This window comes from Poecilia formosa, unplaced genomic scaffold (genome assembly GCF_000485575.1).
Source record: "Poecilia formosa unplaced genomic scaffold, Poecilia_formosa-5.1.2 Scaffold14, whole genome shotgun sequence".
In the NCBI taxonomy this organism is placed as follows: Eukaryota; Metazoa; Chordata; class Actinopteri; order Cyprinodontiformes; family Poeciliidae; genus Poecilia; species Poecilia formosa.
The window spans coordinates 1,745,990-1,756,455 of NW_006799953.1; the positions used below are offsets into that span (position 1 = coordinate 1,745,990).

General features: G+C 39.8%; 1 protein-coding gene and 1 long non-coding RNA gene across 2 annotated transcripts in view; both read left to right on the forward strand.

The window, feature by feature from the left end:
- gabrb4 (gamma-aminobutyric acid type A receptor subunit beta4) overlaps nucleotides 1-10,466 on the forward strand; it is a 62,692-nt gene continuing 52,226 nt past the window's right edge. Inside the window, exons 1-2 of the mRNA XM_007545885.2 lie at nucleotides 1-820; nucleotides 3,254-3,348. Of these exons, the coding sequence (XP_007545947.1) occupies nucleotides 741-820; nucleotides 3,254-3,348 (175 nt within the window). The 5' untranslated portion in view covers nucleotides 1-740. The remainder of the gene's footprint in view (nucleotides 821-3,253; nucleotides 3,349-10,466) is intronic.
- LOC107835580 (uncharacterized) lies at nucleotides 3,355-7,189 on the forward strand. Its single transcript, XR_001661373.1, has 2 exons — nucleotides 3,355-4,361; nucleotides 4,394-7,189. It is a non-coding gene; the product is annotated as an uncharacterized LOC107835580 (long non-coding RNA).

Here is a 10,466-nt window from a genome sequence, read left to right on the forward strand (position 1 = left end):
CACCCCCCCCCACTCCACACACACACACACACGCACGCACGCACGCACACACATCAGCCGACCACGGTTTTCAGCTCAGTCAAATATCTTTTAACAGCATCACGTTGTGGGTGAAGACTGGCGCCGGAGCAACGCTGGAACCATGCCTCTTCTGCAGATTTGGACTGGGAAATTTCATCCGCCGATTTGATTGTCAGGAGGCTGCTGCTTCAGCCATTCATGCCAGTGTTTGCTGTTTTTTTTTTCTTCCTTTTTCTCCCCCTCCTTTCCCCAACCACCTACCCCCCCACCCCCCTCAACTGGACTTGTCATCACTTTTAAAAGTATCCTATATGCTGTTCTTTTTTATTCGAGCAAAGATGTCTGATCTTCTGGTGTTGGTCGAGGGGCTCTGTGACCTGCACGGATTTCCATAGCTAAAGGAAAACAGCGGGGTCCAAACAGCAGATTTTCCCCCCTCCTTTTTTTTCTATTCTTTTTTTTGTTTTGTTTTGTTTTGTTTTTGTTTGTCCATTATAATATTTTTTTTAAATCGTCTGCATAGATGTAGGCGAGTAATTCGACTGATTTTTTTTTTTTTTTTTTTTTTTTTAGAGAAGGCGATTGTCTTTTTTATTGTTTTTTTTTTTGTTTGTTTGTTTTGTTTTGTTTTTTAGTTGCCTGTTTTATTTCTTAGTTTGTGCGTTTTCGGGAGGACCACGGGACTGGTTGGATTATAGGAACTATAAGGATTCGTGGAGATGTTGGGTCGTCAAGAAGAAAAAATATGTGGAATTTTCTCTGCTTTGGTGGCTTTGTCCTTCCTATGCTTTGTTCAAAGGTAAGATAATCTTCATTTAAACTGATCGGAAAGAAAAAACAATGTCTACCAACATATTTAATTAGGGATCAATAACAACCCGAAATGTGGCAAATCGCATTAAGGGGGTACCCAGGCCTGCTCATTATAGGGGCATCGCTGCCGATGTATGCTCTATTAGACAGAGCTGCGGCGCGCGCGAGCGTAAAAACACGCGCGTGCATCATAGCAAGCCAACTGGGAAATGTAACCTTTTCCTCCTGTCTAAATGGAGATGTGTTTGGTGCACAGTCCACGATAATAATAATAATAATAATAATAATAATTTAAAAAAAATACTTTTACGCATCATTGTAGCGATTAGATAGATCAACAGCTGGATTTATGAGTTGTGGTCAGTAACATCGTTACATATTTAATTATTCTAATTGGCCACCTCGTGGAAGTGAACCAAATCAATCAGAACTGGGGGGAAAAAAAGAAGAAGGAGAAAAAAAATCCCTGCAGGTTCCCTCTGCTTGTAGCCCTCCAGATAGAAAGCTGGGAAAGCTTTTGAGCCTTTTAATAAATCAGCTCATGTCAGGGCCTTTTAATGTTTACAGCACACATTTTGTGCACAAGCCCTCTCCAGACATCACAGCAGCCAGAATCTGCTGCTCAGCTCCCTCATTGTTTTGATGTTGAAGACACTGATGTACATCCCTTGTGGCCTACTCCGTTTCCTTGTCTGCAGCGGTCCATGGTGTCAGTTAAAAGATTTAAGGTGCTTGCTGAGACTGAGGCTGCACCTTTTTTTATTTTTTATTTTTTGACATTTTGCTTCCGTTATATACCCGATCACAGTAATGAAAGACGGTTTCTCATATATAACCCCAACGCTGACGCTGCCAGGTGTTGAAGCTTATAGAGATTTTTGAAAGCGCCCAGTGTGATGAACAACTGCACAGTGAGTTAATAAAAGGGTGCTTCCATGACTCAGGCAACCTTTTTTTTCCTTCCTTCCTTTTAATTTATTTTTTCCCCCCTCAACACTCAAGCTTGCACCTTACAAAGGAACATCAAGTGGAGAACTTGACCAGCTGAGAGGGTTGCAGGTCATGTCACCCCATATTATTAGTGTTATAGTCAGACCTGAGCGAGAGGGGAATAAAATAGTCCACATCCTGGCTCAAACTGACAGGAAAATGGGAGGCTTTAATTTTTTGTTTTCTGGTTCTTCTAAAAAACAACTGTGTGAATAAGATGGAGCTTGTAGGGAAAATGAATACATTCAATCTGAGTTAATTCTCAGCTTCTTGAAAGTCTTGCATAAATGAAATATCATCAGAACATTCCTACAATTGACTAGATGGATGTGCATGATATGTGAGTCCAATGCATAAAGGCTGAATTTTCAACCATTACCCCAGATTTAACTCTTTTTTTCTTTTTTTAAATTTTTTTTACAGCACCTATTTGTTTTTATGACACCTCTCTAAATGGTTACTATGTGATTTCAAGGGTGTAGCTCAGGGTTTTTTTTTTTTTTTGATGCAGTGTTCTGTTACTTTCTTAACTGACTGGTGTCTTTGCAACTTTATTTTTGAACAAACCCAGAGCAGACAGGTAGATGTTGGTCCAAGAAGAGGCCAGGGTCCACAGATCCGGGGTCCAAAGATCTGTCAAACGACTCGGATCTCAGAACAACGTCACGGCTGTTCTGGCGCACGCAAATTTATAAACCTGTAAATCGTCGTCACATTTACACGGACTGCTTATTTACACTGAGCCTGATGGTTATTTACACAGGGAACAGAGGCGGTGCACCAGCATTGATCTTCCCGTGTGAAACACCGAGAACAGAAAATGTGCATATGAGAACTAAGCGAACGCTATGTTATTGATTTATGCGCTGCTTCACTTTTCTGTAACCAGAAACGTTGGGACACATTTGACTGTTAGCCGTCTGCGCCTGTTCTTTTGTCGTTATTTGTTTCTCGTAGGAAGTTTGGTTGGTGCACCGCCTCCTGGATCAATCTCCTGTGTAAGTAATCACATGGTACAAACAACAGTTAAAGGTCGACAGCATAGCGTTTGTTCAAACTGTTGTAAGTACAAGTTGGCCTTGGACCTTCATGGACAAGCTGTGTGCATCAGGCTCTGGATCCAACTACTGCAGTTTGTACTTATCCTATTAACTGTTTAGTACATCAGAACTACTAATATATAAAAGGAAGATAGGTTCTTTACTATGTCAGGTGTTAAAAAACACGCCATTCCTCTTGGTAAAAAAAAGCTTCTTTTAGACACAATAAGCCCTCTGCCCGTTAATGTTGCAAACAAGGTTCGTTAAAAGAATTTTTCCAACTTCTAACTAAATGTGGACACAAGTTCTGAAAAACACACAACCCTGTTGGTGCTGATTGTAGGGGTGGGGGGGATAGAGCACTTAAAGCTTGTGGTTTCTGCCCTCAGCTCCTCCAACGAAAGCACCGGAATGTCTGTGGCCAAGACTACCGTGGACAAGTTGCTGAAGGGATATGATATCCGCCTAAGGCCTGATTTTGGAGGTAGGTGGTGTAATCTTGTGGGTGTGGTTGTTGAGGTGTATTGATGTTTTATTGGATCAAGCTTTTGGATATCCTGATGTTTAGGAGTCGTCAGACTGAAATCTGACAATGGGTTGGCCTGCAGTGAAACTTTAGTAACAAGCTGAGTTACGACTTTATCCCTGCGCTTGCAGAAGATGGCTGCTTCTTGAGAGTCAAGTCGAGCATTAACCAGAGAAATAAAGCAATTTATCTTACAAAGCATTTAATGTGCTTTGAACCCTTTTTCTTTCTTTTGTTTTTTTTTTTTTAGTTTTTTACCATATTTCTACTCTTCTGTGCATTTGTTGGGGTCTCATTGAGACGGCAGCGTAAAACTGCGACACGGGAGGAAAACGGTAAAAGCTTTTAATCGTTTTAACTAATAAAAATCTGAAAAGTGCGGCGGGCATTTGTATTCAAACCCACCATGTCAACACTTCATTAACCACCTTTAAGTGCAAAGTTGCTTTTGGTGTACGTTTTTGTTGAACCAACTTTGCACATTTTTTATTTATGAAACGTCTCAATCCACGGTCAGCCATGATGGAGACCATACATGATCAAGCCTTGCCCAAAATCTGAGCCGATTCAAGGGCCAGACTTTTTGGACCATCTCAACACACGAATGTGTTTGATCTAAATCTAAACGATAACTCTGGCTATCTGTTTGGGTGAACATCTGCACTCAGGGCTCAACAGGAGACAGGCTCTCTCTTAGTATTGCCTTGAATTCATCCTCATTTCTCTTCCCATCCGCTCTGACATGCCTTCCTGTCACTTTTGTAGAAAAGCATCCCCACAGGATAATGGCGTCATGCTCCACTGTGAAGACTCTTCTGTTCAGGGTTATGTTGGTTTTTCTACGCACCTGTGTCGCTTGTAGCTTTGGTCTCATCTGAACAGAGCATTCTGCTCGACAGCTACAGTCGGTGGAATCGAATCGGCAGAACAATCAATCCCGGTGGCGTTTACAAGAAACTGGTCTCCACAATGTTTGTTTTCAGCAGCAGACCTAAAAGATGAGGTTTGTGGCAAATCTTAAACAGGAAGTATAACTTTTTAATGCTAGTCCGTGCGTCCTTCTCCCCAACATTTCTGACGTGTTCCTGGATCTAAGTGGCTCTGTTTGTTCTCTAATGTTCTCTGACAAAACCTCTGAAGCCTCCACAGCACAGCTGGATTTATGCTGAGATCAAATTGCTCACAGGTGGACACTATTAATTATTAAAATGACTTCTGGAGGCAGCTGATTTCAACTGATTCATATTTAAGAGGAGCGACGTATAAGGAACTGTTTAGGCTTCCAAATGAGTGCAAAAATTCAAATGACGATGATTTTTTTTATTGGCAAACTTCCCCTTCCCCTATTTCACCTGGAAGTCATGTATTATTTTTCTTCTATGTTATGTCTCAAATCCCACTAAAATACCGTTCAAATGTATGATTGTAACCTGACAAAATGTGGAAAAAAAGGCGTAAATACTTTTACAAAGGAGCTTTAACAAACAGAGATGAAGTACATCCTCTTTAGATGAGATTATGTCCACATATTTATGCTTTCAACATTTTTAAAATACCATGGAACTACTTGCATAAATAATGCAGCTTTCTATGCCTGCTGCTGAAAATGAACAGTGTGGAGGCCAGTTTCTTGTAAATGCCACTGGGACTGATTGTTTTTGCCGAATCAATCCCACCGCTGTGCTTGTCAAGTGGCACACGGACCTTTGAAGTTGAGGTTGCGGTTTTTAGATTAAACCTGGTTTAATTCGTCTTTTTCCATGTCCTGCCGGGTATTTGCATAACTTAAGGAAGGCTCCGACAAAGATTTTTAAAAGAAACTTGAACATTTGGGGTTTCGTCACTGCGTCGCCCCCAGTGAATGAAGTTTTGACTCGGTCGTTATTAGCGGTTGAGAGTCTTAATTTGCTCCAGAATTCAAATTGTGCTCATTTAGTTTAGCAGCAGCTTTATATGCTCATATTCTCCGATCTCTGCTTTCTGTGAGGACGGCTGTTGCTGCTTGATACTGTCAAAAGGACAAAAAAAAAAAAAAAAAAATCTTAGCGAGCTCTCAGGACGTAGTAACAGCGTCGGGTATCAAATTAACAAGAGCAAATGACACATCCAGAATGTGTGGCGTCAATTAATTTTGCAAGTGTTTTGGCTGGATTGAATTTTACAATTGGAAGAAAAGACATGCAAAAAAAAAAAAAAAAACATGTCACGACTTCTCAGATTCGTTTTTACCAGGGTTATTAGGACATGCCTTTCATTATTCTTTGCTTTCGAGTATGATTACAGTTTTTAGGTACAGTGTTTAGATTTGTACGCAAATAGTGTAACACATTTTCAGTGAGAAAAATGAGAAAACATTTGCTAAACCCTAGAAAATGTTTATGTAGGTATTTAATCAACCTGCTGTTTGTTTTTTCCATATGTATTGTATCTAGAAATGTGCAGTACATAGGTCTAAATGCAAAGAAATGTAGGGTATTTCATTACAATAGCAAGTTGTATTACATCTTTGAGATATGCTTGAGTAATAATTGCCTTGCCTCTAGAAGATTAAATTTGCATGACATACACAGAGCAAAGCAAAAGCAAAAAAAAGAAAAAAAAAGAAAAAGCTAATTAATCAAAGGCTCAGACTGCCAGGCTGTTGGAGTATCAGCAAGCCACAATAAGTAAATCTTCATTAGTGCAGACAGAGTGTTGGCATACTGTAGCATGACTAAAGAGTTACAGAGGCATTTAATTAGCACTTGTCTAAATCTGTGCGATGTCGCCTTTAGACTGCGACACTCAATGCCCCACAGAGTGTTTTGACAAAAACTCTTCATTAGCCTGGTTTTGCTGGAAACAAAATTAGATTCACTAAAGCATCACGTGTGTTGAAAACACTACAGTAAAGACAGCATGTGTTTGTACAAATAAACTAAAAATATTGTTGTGAGTACTGGCTTTTTGTACAAATCGCAGCATTAAACGGTTCAGAACTGGTTGCTGCCCGCTCAGCACCATGGACAGCGCTCGTTGCTACCAGCAGCATGCTTCCTTTCCACTCAGCTGTTAAAAGACTTGAAATGTACATTTTCCTCACGAAGAGTTGCCTTACTGTTGAAACTGACATGAAGTACAGTCAACATGTCTTCCTGTAAATCACTTTTGCTCTGGGTGAATATGAATATTTGTTTCCAACTACAAAAATGCAAGGATTTGCACAGGTCAAGGCACAACGTCATCAGGAGTTTCACGTGTAAAAAGTATGTTGTTGTTTGATGACACATGGCAACGTGATGAGATTTCCCCTGAAATTCACTCTTGTAGAATCAATGCTGTAGTTTAGTTTCCTAGGCTGTAATAAACTTTTACATAAATTGAAAGCATAAGCTAACTTACAGTAACGCATATGGTGTTACTGTTGTTTTTACCACCGGTGCCTTTTGGACTGTGCTCGCTAATTACACACGTTCTACTGGTATTTTGTAAATCCGCTGGAGGCAGCAGCTTGTCAGCCCTGCCACTATAACACACTTGATGATAATGAGATCAAGCAGTGAAAAACATATAGCAGGTGCGCCTCCTCGTATAACCTTCCACTGGTTGGGTGCTATGCCAAAAGCAGATGCTCTGATGAAGCCTTGTGTGCCAAGATGTGTTAGCCTCATGTTAGCCATTGAAAAAAAAAAATGTTATAGTCGAGGTTATGTCTTCCGTTAAAGTCTGCGTTTTTGGAGCGCTGCCATCTCAGAGCGGTTTCACACACACTGAAAGGAACCGAGCTCCTTCTTTGAGTAAAGGTCTTTTTTACTTTGCTTAAAAAAAAAAATAAATAATAATAATAATAATAATAAGACATCTGGGAATGATTGATAGTAGTTTTCAGTGGTTTCACTTCCCATTTCGTAATTGGAGTTTGTTTCCTGCTAAATAATATTACTGAAATGCAAACAGACATCATGACATAATATTTTAGTCCATTTATGCACATCCGACGTCTGCATCCCCTCATTGTGAGTCTAATTGGAATTCAATTCAATTCAATTCAGTTCCTTTCAAAAATACATTATTTACTCCGGAGAGAAACTAAGTGTCTTCATAACTCAAATCATCCGAGTTTCTTCAAAGAGTCGTTGTGACGCTCTTGCAGTCAGGATCTCCGGTAGTGGTCAGTCTTCAGTCCAAGAAGAATCTGACTGCAGACACGGCTGGCGTATGATCGTCATGACATGCTAACAGCTCAGTGTCCAGAGACAGAGATGATATTTCCCCAATATGTTCTAGAAGATGCCACTAGTTGTTGGCAAGCACTGCTAATCCTCCTCATTTGCTTTTGCTGCTACTCTTTGGATCTTTGTCTGGCTTTATAGTTAAAAACAAGGCAATCAAATAAAAGATCTTTTCCCATTGTGCTTGATGGAGGAGATAGTTTTAGAGAAGTAATGAAAAAAATTGGGCTTTTAAAAATGAATTCTATTTCTTGCACGCTAAAAGTTATTTAATGGTCTTTAAGAACTAGAATTGGGTGCACAAATTATTAAAACATGATCAGAATAGACTTTCATACTCAGAGTCGCTGGGAGGCTCAGTTGCTGATGCAGAGGCAATGATTTTTAACCTCATCCTAAGTTCAATGCCTGGTCTCAAGCCATTTGTTGCATGTCTTCTACATTGATTTTAATATACACTCAGATTATATTTGTGATTAACATGCTTAATGAAGTTGAAAGAAACCTCATGTTTCTTCTACATTTTGTCTGGAAAAGGAAATAACTGTCAAGCATGGTGGTGGAAGCATCATGATAAGGTTTTGCTTCAATAGCTGAAGCCCTGAGAGATTGCACAAACAACTAGAAGTTAAAAAAGAAAAACTACATTCTACCAATTGAAAACTTCAATCTGGATGCACATAAACTAACTTCAGGGTAGCTAAGAATGAGACTTCTGCATAGGCCTTAGTGCCATACTAATTATTTATAGACTGTGTCCAAAAGCCTCATCTAAGACAGGGCAGAAACAGTGGGGCAAAAATCCTCCCAGATTTATGTCAGAAGGTTCTTGAGGACTCCATAAAATGTGCCGCTACTCAGGACATTTAAGTAGGAATTTGTGTAAATGTTTGGGCCTGGTTATATAGTTTTGACTCTGGATTTGAGAAAATGTAATATATTTGAAAACGATCAAAACTATTTTCTGTGTCCTCACGAAGAAAGAACAACAGAAAAGCCCACAGTTTACATTTATGAGCGGCTGCAAATATCACGACTCGGTTACTTTTGCAATGAGAGACGTCATCGTCTGGCAATCTGATTGTTACGAATCCAATTCCAGCAGAACTTTGTACTTTCCTCTATAAGTCAATGCAGGAAAAAATACTTAAATATCTCATATATATACTTTCAGCACTGTTTTATTATGATAGCCAATGGTTGAAACAGTACAACTAGAAGATAGAAAACCCTTCACTTTTCCACAATGTGGTTTGCAAACCCGGGTCTAAAATAAAAAAGCTGAAAAAGGATATATTGACAAATACAAATGTCAGTGCATTTTTGTTTGTTCTGTTCTTTTCTTTTGAGAAATGATATTTTTTTTGCAGAAAAATATAAAAAATGCTATTGCTAAAACTGCATCTCAACAGATCGCTGCCAGGCTTTATTTAATACTTTTAACATCATTCCTACAGGTACACACTCATCCTGTCAAAACGGTACAGTACGTTATTCTGGGACATCCTGCTTTTTCTCGCTCAAAGAGCGTGACAAAGAGAGTGTGTGGTGTCGCCCACCAACCCAGACGGACGCTGATCCGAGGGGATATGATGGCGTCTCTGAGAAGACACAGAACCGACTTCAGGACCCACAGGGCACTAAGGACGTATTGTTTTAGGAACTTCAGGAAACGTTCTCAGACTGTATCCTGACTCTGTTAGAACGGCTTAGCAGGGGGCGAAACGATGTGATAATGATATTTCTTTTTCCATCGTACTTTTTGCGGTTTATGTATTTGTGCGAGTTCTGATTCAGAGGGTTTCTCTGGTTATGATGCAACGAAGGTGAAAGTGTCGGGAGTGGACGGAGGGGGGTTTTAAGAGTGCGAATCACACAGAGAGTAGCCGCGGTTTGCTCCCAGGCCGGAGAGCTGCAGTCCATCACCTCTTGACATTTGCAACATCAGTCAGCTTTTTTTGGGGGTTTTTTTTTGCCACGGCACACTGCTGACGACCCTGAGCACTCAAGATTCAACTCAGATGGTTTTAAATTGGCACAATGCTGGATGCGGACTTTAGATTTCCTGAAATCATGGATAACGCACATGTAAGCTTGAAATGAAACTACCCTGGCTCAATATTTGGCTATTTTAAAACAACAACTTCACTTTATAGTCTCACCATTTGAACTTTAGAGTAAACTACAATGTTTTTAACCATATTCTACACGATTCCCAGTTGAGTAAAGTCTCCATCACTAGTTTCGGACAATCAGCATGGCTGGTTTTTACAAAAATCTGACAGTGTGAGAGGGGAAGCAAAGTGACCTGACCTCAGCTGCAGTCAGTCAAACATGTTATAATTATCTCACATGAAGCTAGATCTGGTATGAACTGATTACTAACCCCAGACACGAGAGATCAAGTAGTTAGCAGCTGTCCTGTCACAGACTGCATCAACGGTAAAACCAACTGCAACCAACTTAAAGGGTTTAAAGGTGAAAATGTCCCATGTGGCCTTGTTGGTTCTGCGTAAACAGCTTTTCTTTATTCCATAAGTACATTCAGAATGTTCATATGTTGGACAACAGGTACAATGCTTCTGTCTGTACAGCAAAAGGGCGACCAGAAGCATCCATACGTCATATAAGATGTAAGTCAGAGGGATCTCCTGTTGATGAAAGGGGATTTTCCCAACAGCTGCACATGCTGCATTCAGGTGCAGCTGGAACACTGACTTGTGGAAATATCAAAGAAACTCAGAAGTGATTTTGAAAATGTTTTCCTTTAAAACATTGTCACGTCTTGCTTTAAATTTTCTAAGCACATTAGCTGTTTACAGTGGTTGTATATACAGTATATATATATATATATATATATATATA